At 34.6% G+C, this 22,472-nt stretch overlaps 1 protein-coding gene across 15 annotated transcripts in view; it reads right to left on the reverse strand.

The window, feature by feature from the left end:
* Positions 1 to 22,472, reverse strand: part of ADGRL2 (adhesion G protein-coupled receptor L2) — a 329,848-nt gene that overhangs the window by 79,714 nt on the left and 227,662 nt on the right. For all 15 annotated transcript variants that reach the window (XM_074221816.1, XM_074221817.1, XM_074221824.1 and 12 more), the window contains one exon: positions 19,142 to 19,355. In XM_074221816.1, coding sequence (XP_074077917.1) covers positions 19,142 to 19,355 — 214 coding nt within the window. The remainder of the gene's footprint in view (positions 1 to 19,141; positions 19,356 to 22,472) is intronic.

Here is a 22,472-nt window from a genome sequence, read left to right on the forward strand (position 1 = left end):
GAATTAGAACTAATCTTTAATCGTGTCAAAAATATTCATAATCTAATTCTTTTATCAAACTGCCTACCACGGCAGGAGTCTCATATGTTTGTACAATTAAAAGCCCCATGTTAGCTGTATATAACACAGCATTACATTTGATGCAAATCCTTTTCTATTGAAATAAGTACCAGGCTGACAGCGGGAAGTGGCTGATAAGAAGGCAACAAGGCATTGCTGATGGCATTCATGATAACTGAACGCTAACGCACAAGTATTCTGTCTACAGCATATTACCCAAAGTGCTCTTTTTAAAACATGACTCCAGGAGGTGTCCTTTTCATATATCTCAGTCACAAAGGCAGGAGAATTATCTAAGGAAGCTAAAAATGGAAAGGAAATGAAGGCTTCCTACCTATCTGTGATTCTAACATTAGAGTAAGAAGCAATGAAGGTAGAATCTGTTGTTTCCTTTTAGACAGGTAAACATCTACCATTTTTGAGTCATGATAGGATGCTGAATTTGCCATACACAGATTGGATCTTTCAGACAATATCAGTAAAACAGACCATGAATTACATATGACCATTCTTTACTGAGAACATAGTGAAATATATCTTAATTTACTATTCAATATTAGATGAAACCTGGTAGACAACTCTGTTGTGTAACTGTGTGAGTATTAGGCAATGGGCCTAAGATCCAATCTGTGTATGGCTATTCTAATGTCTATTTAAGAAGAATATTAATCTATATTATATATCTGAGACATATCTACACATATACTCACATATATGTATGCACACATGCACATATATGTACACACATAGGCTATTCAAGAGAATATGATCCCTCTTTTACCAATGTCACAGAGACTATGTTTTGGTTTAAAAGAAAAATCGAGTTTAAATATCATAGGTTCACTTCTTACCAAATTAAAGTATATACAACTAAGAGGACAGATTACTTTAGGCAAATAACTTTGGTGGCAAAATTAATGAAAATATTTATAATACACAGACCCTAAGTAAACTGGAGAAAAAAAAGAAAGAAAAGGATATATTGATTGAAAGGGAATTCAATTACAAAATTCCCTGTAACCATTACTACCACAATATTTTTCTTCCCCTATCCACCCAAGACCAGATTCTACTCATATATATATATATAATATATATATATTATATGTATATACATATAATATATATATACACACATACATACATATATTCTACATTATTTTAAAGTTTAAAGTTTCCAATTGTGTCCTTTCCCACTAGTTTAACTAACTCATAAGGAGTTTTAAAGAGTCAATTGTTTTTAACATGGATATTTTAGTGAATAACTATTTTTAAAAGGTTTTCAAGAACCAGTCTGAATGCTTATTATGATACTGAACCTTTTCTAGGAAGTTACCAGGGACAACCTAACAGTCAAATCCCAAGGTTAACTCTTAATTCTTATTTCAGGTAACCTCTCTCTATATAGCATCTGGCACTGTTTACCACTTCTATGCTTCTTGAAATTCTCTTCTCTCCTGAATTCTATGATTTAGTTATTTTTCATATTCTTCTTTCATCTCCTGGCTCCTGTTCTTCAACTTTTCTTCACTAGTTACACTTCCTTCACCTACTTCCAAACCTATATATCCTTGAAAATTCTCCCCTTGATTCCTCAATCAGTTAGGCAGACACAGCAGGATTCAATTAGCATCTATATGTGAATTATTGTCCAATCTGCATCCCCGATTTGATATCCCCATAATGTCAGTTCTATAATCATGATCACATAATCACGTCAGACATTTCCCCCCCAAATGATTCATTAAATTCCCTATGTCCTAAATAGTCTTCAAATGCTTTTGCTCAAATCCTCTACCTCTCTTTATGATTTTCCTATTTCTGCTAAAAACCATCATTCCTTCCAAAAGCAAGGTATGAAAATTTCAAGTTATGTCAAAGTATGCCCTCTCCCTAATCTCACTTGATCCCTTGCCAAAAAGTATTCCCAAGCCAAATTCAGAATTAACTGAATTTAACAATCTCATGTCAAGCACTTATTTTATAAAACTATGACTGCTACCCAAAATCCCAGAATTAGAAAAGAACTCCGAGACCATCCAATTCAACCTGTACCCGAATATGAATCCTCTTTTATAACATTTCTGATCATAATCATCCAAGGTTATGCTAATTCTTGTTAAGTGTAGAGTTATTTAAGTTTTGTTTTTGTTTGCATGTTTTGGCGGGGGGGGCGGGTAAGGAAGGAGGGATATTGTGCTGTCTGAAGCCTCTCTCAGAATATTTTTAACCACACAATAAAATACTCTCTGGGGTCTTCTCCTTCTTTTCCTTTAATACTCCCATGTTATGTCCTTTATCAACCCAGTATACTTCTTTTGGATAATGAGTTCTGTCTATTAAAATTCCAGTTATCTTAAAGGTCTGGTTCTATGCAAACCTATTATATTACATTGAGTTACATTATATTATATTATTATATTATATTATATTATATTATATTATATTATATCATATCATATCATATCATCTCATATCGTGAGATGATATATTAATCAAGTGGAAAACAGTCTCTCCCTCTTCTAAATAATTATTCTATTTTCTTTTTGGCATATGATAGAATGATATCTGAACACTTATCAACTCTAAGAAGATTTTGCCAAACAATTGTGCAAGTATTCGCCTCAGTTTGTGACTAGAATATTAAAAAATAATTTAATTCTGCCAAAATTGTATTTGTTAGAGGAAAGGCAGTCCAGTGACTTCAAGTGAAGAAGAGCTGGGTTTATCCCTAACTTCTAACACTTACTTGCTATGTAAATGTGGGCATATCGTGCAACCCCCTCAGAACCTTCAAGATGTAAAAGAAAAGTAGTGAGTGGTCTGTGTTGGCAGAAGGAGCTCCCACACCAATGAAATCCCAGGTCTTGTTATATCCATATTTGAAGCAGCTTTGGTGATAGAACTATCCTATTTTAAAAATGAGGAAAACTGAAGAGAATGTCTATGGTCATACAACCATAAATATCAGTAGGATTTGTGTAAAGTTTTACAGGCATGTCATCTAAACCTTTATCCAAATTATTCATAATGCTACAGATGAAAGGATGAAAGACGGATCCTAAGACACTCTGAAAATGTAATACCTAATGAAGATTAGTTTACTACTTGCAGGCTATGGAAGGGACACCTTTGAAGTATAGATCAGATTGAATGACTATGAGTATCCTTCCAAGTATAAAATGCTGTGTCTTCATAATTATTCAACACTCAGCTAAATATCTACTTTAAATCATTTGCACTTTATTAGCTTAATGGACAGAGACCTGAATTTTAGTCCTATTTCAGACTCATATTGGCTGTAATCCTGGGCAAATCACATAACTAACTGGTGTTCTGGGCAACTCTTTAATATCATTAAGTTTCAAAGACGGCATTGATTCATAAAGGAAGTTCCTCACAAGAAGCTACTGAAATCAGAGGACTGATCTCTATCTCTATTGGTCTTTTTTTTAAATTTAAAACAGTACAATAAAAAAAGATGATTGCTTCTGAAACTGCAAATCTATTCTACACAACTTGATTTCCTTCCAAATGTACAACAAAATTATGATATACATTTCTATGTTTTCCTTTTTTTCTTCCATGAACTGTCTTTCCAGACTGTCAGCTCCTTGAAGGTAGCAATCATATTTTATTCCTCTCTATGTCCCATACAGTGCTACACATCTCTTGAACACTCAATGAACTTTTTGTTGAATGAATGAATGAATGAATGTACTGTATGATATGTAACAAGTCATTTAATAGAGTCAATTAAATAAGAGATTTTCTTTGTCTGCAAATGATGATTGCAAAGCAAATTAAAAATACTGCAAAACCCCAGAAGTACAGCACTTATTCTATGTTGTACTCTGGAAGCACATTAACTTCAATGCAATAACTTGTTTCATAGGATCAGTTCATCATGACCTATAAAATGTTAGACTGAAGTGCTTTAAATACCTGCTAACACCATGTGCAAGCCAGAGAGTACAAGGCAGTGTTCTGTGAAGCAGCAAAAATGGTCCTCTTCTGAGAGATGAGCATTTGCTCTTATGTCATTGATATAAATAGGCTAAGCACATTAAATAATGAATGACTGGTAGAAAATCTTCACAGACGGCATTCCTTGGTATTTTAAAACACATTTTCATATTTCAGTATACATATTAAACCTAAGTATTACTATCTTGTGGTTAACTAAACACTTAAATGTCAAGTTTTCTTAAGAGAACTTTATATATACAATAGTGTAGATTAGTTACGAGAGCCTGAGAATCAAATTTTTAAGAACAGAGGTTTCTTTTTTTAAAAAATATGATCTACATTCAAAATCTACATCCAGAAAGTATTATGATTTTTATAAAACATAATCAATTTATTAAATAATTACTTGAATTATTAGGGGAGGGAAAACAATAAAATCTTGTTTTTTCCTCTTTTCTTTGATCCTTAGATATTTTTCCAATCGAGTCCTCTTTAATATATATTTTAAAAAAGCTATTTGAATGTCTAGTCATTAAAAAAAACACCAACTTAAAGCTTGGACAAATGCAAATTTGGTTAGATTAAAGTATTATTTAATCTAATCAAAAAGTTTAATTGAGCCACAAAGATCAGAAAATTGCTTTTATTATATAGTCAAGAAAGCACTACCCAGCAAAAGTAAGCTTCTGGTATATTTAACACACAGCTTTCTACATTTTGAGTTTAAGTTTCTACAATTTGAGGTTCGAATTTTGCTACCTGAATGCTGTTTTTTGTCCTTCCCTTTCAGAGGATCAATGACATCACAGAGTAATGTTCTGACAGACTTGTGAACTGGATTTTAGTGAGGCATTACATGAAGCCATCAGTCTCACTCTCTTCTTTGGATTGAATATAACCATATCATATTACATGTGTAGGGTAAGATATAAACAATTATAGGCAAAATATTTTATATAAGTACACCAATACAATTCGTAGTGACTTTTGTTGTCCTCTTCACTCACACCAGGAATACAAAGCAAAGAATTTGAGTTTACAAAAACACACAAATTCAATCAACTTATTCCTTGTATTTTGTGGTTTGCATCCTCCTCCAACCTCATGTACTTTTTAACATGTCAATCCTGTTTACTAAGTGATATTCAATGGATTTCCTATAGAGCAATGAACCTTAACAGGCAGCTTTTAATTGGCCCACATAGGAAACCACATTACTATTAATTCCACAGCTACCACATAAAATAAAACTATTGCTTCTCAAACTCCAGAGCAATTAGACCTCTCGGCTATTTGGCTAACTCTGCTTCATGATACCCAGTGCAGTTAATTATATTTCTTGATGTTAATAGTCTCTGTCAGTTTCAAGCAGAACTCCTCTTTGATGAATATTTAAATTATATTTGAATAAAAAAATAATCTTGGTTACATTTCATATTCAGCAATCATCACAGCTTAATAAAGGTCTACTCAGCAAGGGTTGTGATAAATGGCTATATGAATGCATGTATAAAGTCCTAAATCAACTTATCAGATAATGGCATTGTTATGACTAGTATTGTAGCAACATAACTCAAATAGGTATGTAAAAGGAATGTCCTTCCATCACATGTTGTAACACTGGAAGACCATACAAGTAGATGCTGAAAACTATTTCTATGTAGGCATATATTCATCTGTATAGTAAATACAACCATACACACGAATTAAATATGAGAATACCTTAAGGTAGACCCAATACATACATATAATATATATATATATATGAAAAAATAAGCAAATATTAAAACTTACATATAAAAATTTACTATAAAATTTACTATAAAAATCAATATCCACTATAATGAAGGAATATTGGATATTGATTTGGTAAATTCTGTTACTCAAAATAAAGATACTAACAGTTAATTATAGAAAATCTTTTGAATGACAGTCACAATATAAAAAATCTTATGCTTTACACAGACTAAGTTTGAGATTACACAATTAATTAAAAGAATGTAATGGGAACAACAAAAGAAGCCATAGATGAGGAATGAGCTTACATAGTCCTAATTCGTTTAAGTTTAATAGTAAGTAAGTCTCTTCTCCAAATAAAACATCTCACTGAATATTATTACAGAGAAACATGTTCTACCATATTATGGAAGAGGTTTGAGACCAATGAATTAATAGATTTCATGTAGAAGGAAAAAGAGTTTGCTATCTTCCTTAGGGGACTTGTATGATACTAAATCACTGATATTCCCTGTTCTCTCTTTTCCTTCTTACATTGCTAAATATTACCAATCCACCAGATACTAGAAAAATTGCATAAAAACTCAAGAGACAAAAGAAGTACATATTCTGGATACCAGTCACACCAAAGGAGGATACAAAAAAAGGAATGAACGAGATAATATTTTCACAAGCCATAAAATAACAATGACAATTTTACCAGACAATAATATAACCCTTTAAAAAAAAATCCACCGAAGCACAGAATGTCCTTAACTACTTTCTTATCTCTATAAATTAAGCATGAATCAATCAGGGAATTTGAAAAAAGATTTGCAACTACTAAGCTGATATCTGGATAATCAACCTTCCCAAAGGTGATTTTATAAATGTATAATAGGTAATTCTGTATTTTATTTTATGACAAACTTTCAAAAACTCTGGAGCTAGAAAAGAAGCCATCTGGTTCAATTTCACATCTGGACAAGAATTCCAACTACAATACCAATGAGAAGTGTTCTTACACCCTTTGCTTTGAAGATCTAAAATGATGGAACTCCCTAGCTTATAAAGTGAATGATTCTTCTTTAGAAGAAACTTCAAGAATGGGTTGAGGTATATGAGCTCTAGCTCAATGAGTGTGTCATATACAAATCTGCCTCTAAGATCACAACCCTTTGATCTCTCCATAGGCCAAACAAAATGAGTCTGATGTCTCTTCCACATGACAGGCCTTCACACACTTGAAAGACAGATATCCTATCTCCTTGGGCCATCTCTTATCCAGGCAAGACATCCCAAATTCTTTCAACTGATCTCATAAGATACAATTTCTGGGGCCCTTTTGCTAAATTTCCTTTTGATGTGTGCTTCAGTTGTCCAATGTCCTTCCCAAAATAAAAGGATTTCCAAGATAAACAATATTTCAGCTTTCCTCAGTCAAGGATAAGTATTACAGGACCATTCATTCTTTCATTTTGAATATTCTACCTCTCTAACATTACTTCAGCTGTCATGTTATACTTTTGATTCCATATTTGGCTTATAACATCACTAAAACAAAGATTCTTTGGGCTATCATGGTACAATACCTTTGATCCCAGATCCTGCTTGTAGTCCACTAAAACTATCATGTTTTTCCACAGAAAATATTGTCTAGCTTCACTTTGTTCATCCAGCGCTGGTGCGACTGAATTTTTAAACATAATTGTATTGTTTCAATTCATCTCTACTCATTTTCATTTTATTAGATTTGGTCAGCTTTCTAGTTTATTAGATTCTGGAAATAAACCAATTCTGTTATAACCACTGTGTTCATTCCCTCCCCATCTACATTAACAACAGCCTTGAATTTGATGAATCTACCATTTATATTTTTATGAAAATCATAGATGAAAATGTTGAACAGATTCATGTAAATTCTGCCACTTGTTACCAGATCTAATAGAAAAACATCAACAAACCTAAAAACAGAAAGATACAGTGCAAGGTGGGGGGGGGGGAGATGGGGAAATAAATTCTTAGGCATGGGCAAAGGAGAATGAGCCTATGGACTGGAAGGAGGCTTAGAAACAGCAAGGCACAGTCTCTAGTTTACTATGTGATCTTGGAGAAGTCATTACCTCCCTAAGCCTCAGTTTTATCACTCATTAAATAAAAGGGTTAAACTCAGAGACCCCAAAGGAATCTTTCTAGCTATAAAACTCATGATTCTTTGGAAATACTCGAGATCAAGTCATCCTGGCCCTGCATTCAGTTTCTTCACATAAAATCCAGAAAATACATGTTAACGCCTAGATTAATGAGTTATTTTAAGGAAACTGAAATAGGCAGAGATTAAGTGACTTGCCCAGAGTCACAGAGCTTGTAAGAATCTAAGGCTAAATTTGAACTCAGATCTTCCTGACTTCAGGTCCAGTGCTCTATCTACTATGCCAACCTAGCAAGACTCCTCATACTTAGCTAAACTAAACTATCCTTCCTTGTAAAGATGACTAAATCAAAGCTCAGAGAATTTAAGTGACTTATTTACTGCCACAGGTGGGCAAGTGACTGAGAATGACTCTGATTCTCTTACACTTAGTGTCAATGCTCCTTTCACATCACAGTAGTATATATAGCAAAGAAAATTGAATATTAGACTCAAGCTACCTTTTTATCCTTGACCAAATAATATTTAATGCCAGTTTTTGAGTTTGAGAAGGTAGAAGCTATATTATATTAGATTTTTATTGGTTACAGTAATCTCAAATGATGATCTGACTTAAGACAGCAGCTGTTACCACTCAAGAGTATGCCCAAAATAGGACCTGCCCTTTAGGGGAGAGCGGAGATGGGAAATTTGGTGTTGCTCCCTTATGGAAAATGGTTCTGACTCCCCAGGCTGATGATCACAATATCCAAAAGGCCAAAAGCTGTGTATCAATGAGAATTGTCAGGAGACACTGACAGTTCACACTTGGCCTTCTCTGAGTCTACAGGATTCAGGAGATTTGCTTTTCCAATTTTCATGAAAAGGAAGAGAAAGAACAGTTTCAGGGTAGATTTCTACATTGAGATGTTTCTTTTAGGACTTCTATGAAGAAGGAGCATGTCTAAGTGGACTTGATGTCTGTCTCTTTCCATTTATTTTTAGAACCAATGGATAAATTTTTTAGCATTTTCAAACTTCCCATTACTCAGCTCTTCATTCACAAAAGCACTTTCCTCTCCTACCTAGAATAGAAGGCCCTCATTTACTAATACAAAATTCTCCACCAGCATCTTCAGTTGATGACCAATTAGATGGGTTGGCCATAGAACAATTGGTTTCAGAAACCAGCACTAAGTTTAACAACTCTTTGCTGTTCCAGTACCATACAATGTACCCCTCAACCCTGCCAGCTCTCTCAGAAAGAGCAGTAGCTGTTCCCAAGGGGCCAGGGTGAGAGGATCAGAAGAAATTCATCACCTAATGGAAAAATAATTCCAAGTGTTCACCAAACTGATGGCGGGTTAGTAGGATGAGTTATTGCTTTATTTTTCCCCAGATAGAGCTCATCCTAATGAAAGAATGTGAGATGTGCACGCTTGTCTAGTTGGAAGTTTCACTACTTTCATCACAACCTATAGATAAAGTCACTGGGGATGAGGAGTCTGGGTATAATAGGGCTTCCCAAGATAGGAGGTAAAGTTTCACAGCACACAATCACTGAATACAAGCGTAAAACAGGTATCATCAGACTCTGGTTGCCCAACTGTTCTAATAAACTCCTCCCATCTGACCTCAGAATTCTACCACTGGAGCCCTATGTTGTGATCAATGAGCTCTCAACTTATGATCTTTTGTACTACATACATTTCCTTAACATCTCCAATCAAGTTGCCTATACCCTGGCTTTTTCTGCTCCTTTGAGCCCAGAGGGCTATGAGCTTGAGCCCAGGTCATTCCCTAAACTAGTTTGCAAGGGGCACAAACCCTTAAAACTAACTTTGCTTTTTAAACTTCATCTCTAGTCTTCCCCCATTACAGTGTAAGGTATCTGAGAATAAGGACTACCCTGTTTGCTTGTTTTTGCCAAAGCTTAGCAGAGTATCTGCCACATAGCATATAGTTCTCATGGAACCAGAGATAAAGAACATAACTGCCCTGCTCTCGTGGCACATGATATCCAGTAGAAATGCAATGGTAGAGACAAAAGTATTTACAAAATACAAGATTTAATGCTCTAAGCAAAGAGTTCTCTCTTCAAGGTCTAAGGAATGGAGGTTTAAATAATAAGATATTATTTGGAATGATATTTATTTAGTTATTCACTATGTTTTTCTTTAAACATGAGCTCTGCCAATATAAGAAAAACAGAACACAAAGACCTTGGATTGGGGAAACTTAAAGAAATTCTTTCCTTCTAAGAAAGAGGTCAGGAAAAGGAAACTCAATAAATAACACTCCCATGAAGCTTTGATTTGGATATGCAGTTACTTTATGAAGACTGAATGATCAATATAAGAGTTGAGAGGGTTATACGTCAAGGAGAGTGTGTAGATGCTAGAATCCATAATCATGAAGTCTGCCATAACATACTGGTAGAACTGTGACTGCATTTTAATGGATTTTTCCTGGTTTTATTCTGACAAGCCTCCATCCACCATCACTTTTTCAAAGTGAATTCTATCAGCAGTTATAGATATTTTAGCAGCTTTCTTCTTCTTTCACCTTGCACATACTTCTTACTAATCTCCACTGCATCTCTGTGAAATGGGTAGGAGGCTAAGTTATCAGTGTCATTTTTAAAATGGTCATAAAGGGGTGGCTAGGTGGTGAAGTGGATAGAGCACCAGCCCTGGAGTCAGGAGTACCTGAGTTCAAATCTGGCCTCAGACAATAATTAACTGTGTGGCCTTGGGAATGCCACTTGAGATGCCATTGCCTTGCAAAAACAAAAAACAAAAAAAACCCCCCAAAATATACAAAAATAAAAATGGTCATAGAATTAAGTGTAAGAGGAGTGTGGAGGATACAGTGAGGCACAAAGAGAAGAAGCCTATCAGAAGGTACAGAATTTCACTTATGAGGAAGAGTTAAAATCATAAAGTGGTGTTCCTAGAAGACTGAGTTCTTAGGAAGAAATTTTAGCAACCAGCTGGCCAAACCTTTCAGTCTTTTGTACTTAAAGTTCCTCATCAGTAAAATGAGATTGAGTTTGTTTGTCCTCCATCACAGAAACATTGTAAAATGAGACAGAGGGCAGTAGGACTTCTCAGAGAAAAAAAAAAGCTTTCTTTAAAAGCAAAACAATAGGCTACATTGTCCATTTGCATCCAAGAAAGGGCAGGCCATATGCCTTCCCCAGGAGAGAAGGGAGAAAAAAAAACATCCTTCAGCTTAATCCTGAGCAAAGGGGAAACCAGTCTGGCTTCCATTCCAACCATTCACAGCTGCATGTTGGCTGAGAAACTAAACTGAGTTATGTGAAACAGGGCATAATTAGATTCTTGAGCCTCCCCCACACCTGCCATAGCATAATGAGCCAGCAAACAAACACTAGACAAGAACCACCATTTGCAAGAGACTTGAAGTACAAAACCATAATCATCCTACCTCACTGTACCTCCTTCTCCAAATCGTCATCAGCGGATCACTCTTTTGAGTTAATGGGTTAATTAAGGAAGCATGGAATAAGAGAAACTATCCTAGACTGAATTCAAAGAAATTAAGTTCCAATCCCAGTTAAGTGACTTTGGAGAGTGGAGAAACAGAGTCTGAGTTTGAATCTTAGCTCTGCTCTCTCTCTGCCAGTTATTATCTTTATGGCTTTAAACAGGTCAGCTAACATTTTGCAGTTCACTTTTCTCTTTTGCAAGAGCAAAAGTGTGATAATTGGGGGGATAGAGAATTGGTCTTAGAGAAATAAGAAAATGGTTCCAGTCTTCCCTTTGACATTAGTTACACTAGTCACTTAAATTGTAAGTTCACATGATGAGATCAATTCCTCAAAAAGCATTGTGTCTACTATGTATAAATACCAAAAAAAAAAAAAAAAAATCCCAGCCAAAAACAGTCCATGTTTTTAAGGAGCTCACAGTTTAATAGGTAACATGCAAACAACTTGGATTATTCACCTGTACCGGGACTGTTTTCACCTTTATCAAAAAGTCCTTCCCCAATATCTCTTAATGCTAGTTCCTTCCCTCTGACTGATCTCTTAATTGATCCATCTCTATAGTTTGCTTTTGGAGATGCCTAGGTGATTCAGTGAATAGAGGGCTAGATCTGGAGTTGGGAAGACAAAGAGTTTAAATATTGCCTTACTGTGTGACCCTGGATATGTCATTTTAACTTATCTCACTCTCCCCCGTTTCCTTTTCTCTTATGAAGACATATCAAGTCAATGATTTTTTTTTCAAATGAAAGAAGTGATAAACTAATACTTGCATTCTTTAAATCTCATTAAAATAGATGATTATAGATAGGTCATCTAGCCTAATCCCATCATTTTGAAATGAGAAACACAAGGACACAAGGGTATTCAGTGACTTGTTCAAAATGACAAAGGTAGTACATTTAAGAGGCAGAATTTGAACTAAGGACCTTGGACTTCTAAACTCAACATAGTTTTTCAGATTCTACACACTTACCCATACAAACATACATATTTCCCTCCTAACTGTTCATACTACCAACATCAAATTTCTTTTACAACCAAAGCTAACTTTTAGTTATCTGTGGTAATTGGGTCAAAAGGGGGATGGATACTTGAAATATAGAGATAATGTAAACACAAAAGAAAAGGAATATGTTTATTTACTTTATTCTTAGATTACTTGAGTTTGCTTTTAACCCTTGCTCTCACAGTCCACCACTATTTTACTGCCACTGAAAGGAAAATCAAAGTCTTTATGGAAAAGGAAGACTATGTAAATTAAGGGTAGAATAAAAGTTAGCTCTCATCTGGAATTTACAAAGGAAAGTAAATACATATATACATTTATATATAAACAGAGCCATTAAGAGCAATAACTAATGCTTGATACTTTGATTTTATCTGTGTGTAATTTCATCCTCTGAGATTTTCAGTGTCTCCACAAATCACCTATAAATAATCATCTTTAAAAAGGTGACTTTTTCCTCTGATTCTTTCAACATATCAGGAGGCAGGGCAGCTAGGTGGCGTAGCGGATAAAGCACCGGCCTTGGAGTCAGGAGTACCTGGGTTCAAATCCAGTCTCAGACACTTAATAATTACCTAGCTGTGTAGCCTTGGGCAAGCCACTTAACCCCATTTGCCTTGCAAAAAAAAAAAACACAAACCCTAAAAGAAAAATATCAGGAGGCAGCTATGTGTCCCTTAGTGTCTCCATGCATTACCTCTCATTTTTTCTAGGAGAGTCTGTCTTTTCAAGAAGGTCCCTCAATATATGACTTACTTTTCTATATAAATATGACAAAATATAATCTGATTAAAAAAGAAATGATCATAACTTATTACAAAAAGAAAAATGCTTTTTAAAATACTTAAAAAGGAAGGAAACATTTATCTTGAAATATAGACACTGTCAGTGACTTAATTTAAAGGTCAGGAAATTCTCCTTTTATGCACTGGGGATCAATGAGACACAGTTTTTAGTCCAGTGTATTCTAAATGCCAGTACATTATTCTTAATTACATTATTATAATAATACATGAAGAACTGTGATTTCCTTAACACAGAGAATTTCCAACAGCTCAGAGAATTCTCTCTGGCAAGGAAGATTCCCTTCCAAGCCATGACTTGGTATATAATTCCTAGACAGTTGTCTGAAGCTCTGAGAATCGTGGCTTGTTCAGGGTCACACAATTGGCAAGCATCAGAAATGGAGTTAGGGACAGATCTTTCCTCATTCCATCAATTTTCAAGTAATTTTATTTCACTAATTTGAATTACTGTTCCAATAAAAACTATTTTGGATATTAATAATTTTTAAACTGTTGTCAGTTTAGTAACAGTTTTGATTTTTTAATTTGTAACACATATACTTTTTAATGTTGCTCCTTAATATGAGGAGGTATTTATTGCTTGCTACAGTGATAGAAACAAAAAAGGTGATGATATAAATTAAATCTGCTGTTGGTTTTCAACTTAACTAACTTTAATAAACATCTTGTTGAAAAGGAGGCTGAAACTAGTAAAGTTCTGATTAAACTTCATTAATACAATTAGACACGAATTTCCATGAAAAGTGTCTTTCTAGGTTTATTCTGCTTGCTTAGGAGACAAACATGAGATAGATTGATGAAGAATACTTCTCTCTATCTGGCTCAGTACAATGGTTATTCCACTATAGATGAGTACAAAAGCTATAACCTGTTTGCATTTCTGCCTGGGGTCAGAAAGGCCCTTTTTAAGCAGCCTGGGCCCTCCCTGGGGCTGACACATTGGTGACAGATTTAGTGTGAACACCTGTAGTGTAGCCTCACTCTACTCATCCAAATTCCTAAGCACAAAAGACTAGCTATTCTCAACCTCCCCAGAAGCAGACACTACAAGTGTCCATCTCCTCAACTTATTTCCATTTTAATCACTAATTGTTCCTGCTATTAACAGAATCTTCTCTGATTACTCACCATTTTAATCATTTTTTCTTTTTAAAAAATACCTTTCATTCATCTTCTATTTTTTACATGTTTAACCCTTTAAGACAATATTTTATTTGTCCCTCGAGGTTACTGTTTAACAAAATTCACTGAAGACAATTATTTCTTTCTTTTTTACAAGGTCTCTTTCAAAGTACATTTACAGTGGAAAATTATGATTATTGAAATGTTGTTTTCTTAAAAAATACATATATATAGTATAGATATATATGTATGATATACATGTAAAATATTTAGCTGAAAGCTTAAGCCCATATCTGAAAGAGACTTAAGTTACTCTTTATTGAAGAGATCATTATTCAATTAATCAGATTGAACAGTATCATGCCTTAACAGAGGAAGCTGGAGATATGCAGCACTGAAACCATCAGTGAAAATTGGACATGTCATCATTCTACAATCCTATTTTTGCAATGTGAATGTGGACATCTGTGTGCACAGGTGGATGTGTTATTCTTCAGAAAGTCTTGGTTTTGGAATGCTATTATATATGGTGGATATGTTGGCTGGTTTTGCTAAATTATTTTTTTGCTCTTTCTCTCTTTATTACAAGGGATAGCTCACCAGGTAAGACAGGAGTGTATAAGGGAAGGAAGACAGTAGTACAAGAATAGTCCTAAGAATTTAGATGGTGGTTTAAGGTTTGCAAAGCATTTTACAAATTTTTATCTCATTTTCTCTTCACAACCACTAAAAGTGTGGTAGCAAAGGTTGAGAGCAGTTAAACGTGACTTTCCTAGGGCCACATGGCTACTATCTAAAACAATATTTAAATTCAGATTTCTGACTCCATCCTTGTCTAGACTCAATCTACTCTGCCATCTAGTTGCCTTTAAAAAAAACAAACAAAAAAGTGTATAAAAATGCAAAATTACTTGTTTTGAATTCAGTTTGGATGTAACAATACACAGGACCATAAATATTTTGGGATGTAAATAGTTTTGGCTGAAGACAATAATTGGTAAATTATTTCCTGGATGCATTCTTATTTACGCACCATAGGGAGCAGTAATTTTCAGATAACCAGAACAGTATCAGACACTCTGTAGGCAGACAGAAGCATAACCTCAAGAAGCAGGCAAGCTCACCCACCAGGTAACCAACTGTCAGAAATTAAGTGACTTCCCTGGAAGGTAGTTCCCAGTTCAACTATTAAGAGTAGTATCAAGGTGGCTATTTAGTACAATATTCTTCTAAGGAAAGAAAGAGTAATGTAGTGTAAGTCTTAAAAGAAATGCACTACTTAGAAAATTCTTATGTACTTCCTCACCAAATGCTACCTAGTAAAACCACAAGTATTCCCTGAGAGAGAATCTAAATATCAATCTTTCCAAAAAGACCCCACACCATTTGCTAAAGCCCATATACAAAGACTTACTTATGTCTCAGTTGCTATGTAGGCAGGGGTGTGATATGGAAGAGTCTTGAAATAAAATAGAAGACATATTTCAATAGGGCTTATTTTTTTAGTGTATACATATTTTCAAATGCATTTTATCCCTCCAAACACAGAAAGGGGTAATTTAAATGTAATGGAAACATTCTAATACCTTTTTAAAAAATGTGCTTGTTTGTTTTTAATACAAGTAAAAGACAAGAATTCTGCATCCATTCTGCCTGACCTTGTTAAATATAAAATTATCCCTTCTTGAGATTACAAAAATCACTTGCCAAAAAAAGGTAATAAAGTATCCCATGAATGTGTGGAAAAGGATATCTCTTAACTTTATTGTAAATAACAATATTTACCATGAGAACACTTTGAAAATGAAACAATGAACAAAGGGGACAATGATCCTTTCACTGAAGGACTGTCTTTTTCTCTCTATCTCCCTCTATTTTTGTAGGTCTATTTGAAGTAAAACACAAGCTAGATTCTTCAAAGTTCTTTTCCACACACCACTAGAAGAATACTATTACAACCCTGACTGCTGAAGTTCCCAACTTCTTTAAAAAAAAATAGTGCTATTCTTGTCAACAAAATGTTCGAGTCCTTAATTTTTCATCATAGTATGTAATCAGCAATTATGCTATATCTATGATTCAGCAATTATAAAGTAGATTTTCTTAAGCTCTATGTGGAAATACCCACTTGAGCACTTAAGCAGCTATTTTGGAAACAGGTACACAGATGAAAGGTAGTATGTGCACCTGCATAATGTCACGGAATATCAATGTTAGCATGAAAGTCCAGGACCTGCACTGTCAAAGGAGAAAGAAGGGTAATATGGGAAGACACTGAAATGAATTACAACTACCAACAGATTTGTTATAGTAATGCATTTCTCCATCAAAACACTGTCCCTGGGCATAGCCTTCATGATCTGGATCATCACTGAGGCACAAAACATGGAAATAGAGGACTTCAGAGGAAGAAACCATACAATGAATTATTAGGTCAAATGTTTAATCTGCCTAGCTGACTTTTCTTAGATCTAGAACAAATCCTTGAAGGGGACAGAATTCTCCTTTCCCAAGAAATTCAATAACCTAAAGTAACTAACAGATTATTCTTTCTCAACTTGAAAGGAAATCAAAGGGAAAAGTAGGGGTATTTTTACGTTTTTGCAAGGCAAATGGGGTTAAGTGGCTTGTCCAAGGCCATACAGCTAGATAATTATTAAGTGTCTGAGAACGGATTTGAACCCAGGTACTCCTAACTCCAGGGCAGGTGCTTTATCCACTGCGCCACCTAGCCACCCTAAAAAGTAGTTTCAAAGAGAGAGGGGTGATGGAAATGGTTCAAACCACCAGTTTCACGAAAAAATGCACTCTACTCCAAGCCCCTAAATCTTCAAAATGCAAAGTTCTCAACTTGATGTCATTGTTCAAAAATTGGCTCAAGTCATTTTATGAAATATTGTGTATGTGAAGGGGAAAGGAATACTATTTACAAATATTTACAAATGCACTTTTATTGTAATTGTATTGGACAACATGCCTAACAATTACTATTAGAGACTGATTACAAATACAATGTATCAATAACAATTTTGAAAAAAATATTTTATTAAAATCACTTCATGCTACTTAATGCAATCAATTGGATGGATCTTTGAAGAGAAGTCCTTTAAATAGTACTCAACATGTCTCTGTTTCTTAATCTTTCTATATCACTGTTATTCTAAGGAAGAACCTTTGCTAGTACTACATTCTGCTTTTCTTTTTTCTTGTCTTTTTTAATTCTTTCTTTTTTGATCTGGGCCCATGGTTTCCTCCACAGAGAAATTCCTAGTGGGAGTTCCCATTACCACTGTAAATGAGCAACTATTCTGAAACTTAGTCTTAAGCAGTTGTTTAGATCACTAAAAAGCTTGTTAAGTGCCCCAGAAAGGATCTTTGAAGTCCATCTGGTCCAGATTTATGAAAAATTAAGATGTGCCTAGCCAGTCTGTATCACTAGTGCGACTTGAACCAGGTCTGGCTTGTTGAAGATCTTTTAACTACCAAGCCTTCCTGACTCTCAACTATATGGTCTACCACCAAAAAAATCAAAAGGAATGAGGAACAAGAACATCAAAAAAACATTCATTTTCTTAAAAAAAAATCTTGAAAGAAACCTCAAGGCTTAGCTATTCTACCTCTTAATCAAAGAAAGATTCTACTCTATAAAACACCTGACAAGTGAACATTCAAATTTTGGTTTTAAATCTCAAGGAAGAAGAAATGCTTGACTTTCCAGGATAGCCCATTACACTTCCTGAAGTCAGTAATGTCATTTTAATTTTTGACAAGAAGTCAATTATTGATTAAATCAGTGGTTGTCAAGATACCTTTAGACTCTTAAAAACTACAGAGTACCCTCTCCCCAAAAGGACTAGATCCATTGATAAACAAATTTTTTTAAAAAATTAAAATATATGAATATTATTATACATTTTTTTTTCATCTCTTAGGTATCCTAAGAGAGTCTTGGGAACCTGAGAGAGTCTTAAGGTCATGCTTTGGGAAAAGCTGGATTAGACTGATAAAAGTCAGATCATTTATAACTAGAACTCAGGAACTGTTTATACATACATTAGCTGTATAAACACAATGCTTGTATATCTTTATTTTACAAACAAATCAAAGAATGGATTCACTTTGGGGTTGGACTTTTTCCCTCCACTTCTGCAAAACAAGAAAACATACACAGATATCCTCGCTTCTACTTTATACTAATCAATACAAAAATGAAACTATTTGAATAAACCAAATTTATGAGAAAAAATATAAAGCAGAACAGAGGCTAAACATCTACTTTGGGATGAATGTGCAAGTGGGGGCAGGTGGGAGGGAGGAGCCATTAAACTTGTGAAGGAAGTTCTCTTCCCCAACCAATTATGATTACAAAAAATCTGAAACCTTTCCCACAAATGAGATGAATAAAGACATAATTTAGAAAATAAATAGTGGAAAAGGGGAAAATATTTACATTGAATAGTAACAAAAGTTAAAATATTCCTGAAATCACTGGTCTGGAAAAAATGAAACAAACAAAAAGAACAATACATGCACAAAACTGAGGGAAATCCCAAGAAACATTCCCTAACAGATTAGTGGTTACAAGATATGAACAGTTTTCAAAGCACACCATTAAAGTGTCTTTGCCAGGTTTACGTCAGAGGCTAAACTTTAACCTGAGTCTTTCCTAGCTTCAAGGCTGCCCTTGTATCCACCACTACACACCAATTCCTCATAAATACAAAAAGTAATCAGTGGTTTGGGCTTTACTCTAGATCAGAATAATTTCCACTATATTTTGGCTAGTAAATAAGCATGGAATATACACAAATTTTTACCTTTGTGTCATAATTTTGAAGGCATCTGGGAGGTAGCAGTCTGTATTCTCCATCTGGAAAGGGTCTGCATCACAAATCTTATCATCTGTTCTTCCATAGTTGGCACTTTCAATCATAATGACATCACTCCCCGGACATCGGAGGTCGATGGAGTAACCCTCACAGGACAATTCTCGTCTAACTAATCCAAATGGAAGTGCTGCACGGCTGAAACCTATAAGAAATGGAGGGGATTTAATAACTATTATTCACTTGTGGGAAGGAAAAAATTTACATAGAATTTTCAAGTGGTTTGTACTAATGCCACAAGGTAGTTCTCTAATAACTAGAAATTATATATACATATATATATATATACACATACAAAAATGTAGGTTTGCTTTGAAAACAATAATAGCTGACATTTATATAGCACTTTAAAGTCTCTGAAGCTCAGTAAATATTTGAACTCATTTAAATCACACAACAGCCCTGTCATATGGACTTACATATAATAATGTAATAACCCTGTAGCAAACATTATTATTATCATCCCATTTCACAAATGAGAAAACTGGGGTTCGCAGAGGTTGTCACTTGCCCAAGGTCACACAGCTAGTAGATATAGGAGACTGAATTTTAAAACCAGACCAACCCCTCTGCCTATTAGAAATCTATTTTAATAGTAATAACAATTGTAGATAAATAAAACTCTGTTGGGTAGCATTTATGATGTTTCAGTAAATTTCTAAGTTGGTCAATGGTAATAACAATAATAACAAGGGGCAGCTAGGTGGCACCAGCCCTGGAGTCAGGAGGACCTGAGTTCAAATCCGGCCTCAGACACTTAATAATTCCCTAGCTGTGTGGCCTTGGGTAAGCCACGTAACCCCATTGCCTTGCAAAAATCCTTAAGAAAAACAACCCAATAGTAATAATAAAAATTATACAGGTCTTGAAGGTTTTTGAAGCAACTTACCCAGTCAGGGTTTTCAGTAATAAATGATTAAAGCTTAAGACTAAGACCATTATCTCCACAACTCATCCCTGGGAGATGCTGTTACTATCCTCATTTTACAGATGAAAAATTTCAGATTGAAAAAGGTGAAATGACTTATACAGAGTAAGAGAAATAAGTATCTATGTCCAGATTTGAATTCAAGTTTTTCTCAGTACAACATTCTAACTTCCTTAAGCATCAACACAGAATCCATCCTACTTAGATCTACTATAAGCTATATTTAATATACTCAGTGTTAAGGAAACAGAGACTACTTTTACCTAATAAGATACAAGATGCTACATAACTGTCACATCTGGTACAGTAAAGTATACAATGTATACAAATTACATATAAAATATTTAATATCTTGGCCATCTGCATTAGCAGTAAAAGAATGTCTACTATCTTATTTATGAATGAAAGATATACATATATGTGTATATAGATCACTGTGAACATACACACACACACACACACACACACACACACAAACACATACATGCCCACACCTATCTCCAGATGAGGGAATAATAAGCAGTTCATCTTGGATGCAATGTAGAATGGCTCAGAGGGAGTCGAGTGAGTTTGGTCTAAATTTTGGTTTACACTTATAGTCAGAGTCCTGGGCTCACATAAAACTGATGTTTAATATTGGTATGACCCAAGTCCAACTTGGCTAGTTTCCTTCCTTATCTGTAAAATTGCAGGATTTTGACTAGATGACTTTTAAAATCATTTCTACAATTCTATATGACTTTGTAGTACTTTAAATACTAATATTGAAAATATGTGCTTTATCTTTGAAGCAATGCAGTTAAAAGCAGGTCAAAGAATTAGTTTAAATACACTGCTTCCTCTTATTAAATAACATGGATATGCATATATACATATATACATACATATATATATATATATATATATATATATATATATGTATGCATGCGCTTTCTTCCATGTAGTTTTAGAAAGTAAGATTCCCCAAGATCAGGGATTGGGTTTTGGTTTTGGTTTTTGCTGGATTTGGAGGAGGCTTTTCTTTGATTCTGTCTTTCTAATCTCTAGCAAAGTACCTGGTAAACAGGAGGCACTTAATAAATGTTTACTTGATTGGATTGCTCCATATTAAGGAAAAACTAGTTCTCATAAAACCAGGAACAAAAACATTCCAACCTAAATGATGTCAAGTAATCACTGGAAATGGTCAATGCTCACCCTGACCACCCTTAAAAACAAATCCCAATGGCAAGGATAGAAACTGTGTACAGGAGTGCTGGGATTTGTGGGTAACATTTACAGCCAAGAGAATGTTTACATTGTTTAAATAATACATTATGTTTTAAATATGCAAGCTTCCCTTGATGAAGTACAGCAGTGTCCTAACATCTCCAACTGGGTCAATAATCAGTGAATTATGCCTACCTATTTAAACCAGAATGTACTATAAAAGATTCCATTTAGGCTGTTGCCTGTCACAAGGATATAAAGATAAAAATCTGCAGTTTGTGTTTATAAAAGTTGCTATCATTAGTAGTAAAGAAAAACAAATAAAAATCCCACAATAATTATAAAGAACCAAAATTTACAATTATTGGAAAAAATCTTTCAGAAGAAGTCAGAATTTTCTATTAAAAACTTTCATTTAATTCCTTCTCTTGCGCAAAAAAAATCAGGGATAGACGGGGTTACATGTGTCAAGCTGCTAAAAGAATGACTCAGATGAAGGAAAAGTGAGATTCAACAATGGTCTCAGATATTCATAAGTATTTTGACCATTGGTAACCATCAACTATCAAGTAAATTCAATGGGTCTACAGCACTTGTCTAGGATTTATCTTCAAAGTTATTTAATTAGTTTCAATCTTGCAATCTGTAATGATGGAATGAATCATAATCCACAACCCTCCCTCCTTTCCCCAACACTCACACATCCACGCCCATCATCCTGAAGTCACTGTCACAGTTCCTTAGAATATTCTATGCACAAATCACACTAATGCTCTGCAGTTCTGAACTAAGGGAACAAGTTAAAGATAGAATTAAGACGATATCCTGCCTTTGGGTCAGATCTCAGTCATTACTTAAACATAGCTTCTCCCTTTGTGAGAACATGCAGAGTACATAGTTGATTACTCAGCTCAGATGACTGCCATTAGCAGAACAAGTTTCTTCTTGAGGGCATACCTAAGGTATCAATGGGGTTCTAATATGAAGAGGCAGAAGCTGACACAGCCAAAGGAAACAACAGAGGGCAAAACTTTCAATATATTGAATTCAAAGCTGGACAAATAAAGTCAAAGGTCCCTCCTCCCCAAATTAAAAGTCTTCTTCCAGTTATATGATCACAAAGGT

This window comes from Macrotis lagotis, chromosome 2 (genome assembly GCF_037893015.1).
Source record: "Macrotis lagotis isolate mMagLag1 chromosome 2, bilby.v1.9.chrom.fasta, whole genome shotgun sequence".
Taxonomy (NCBI): Eukaryota; Metazoa; Chordata; class Mammalia; order Peramelemorphia; family Peramelidae; genus Macrotis; species Macrotis lagotis.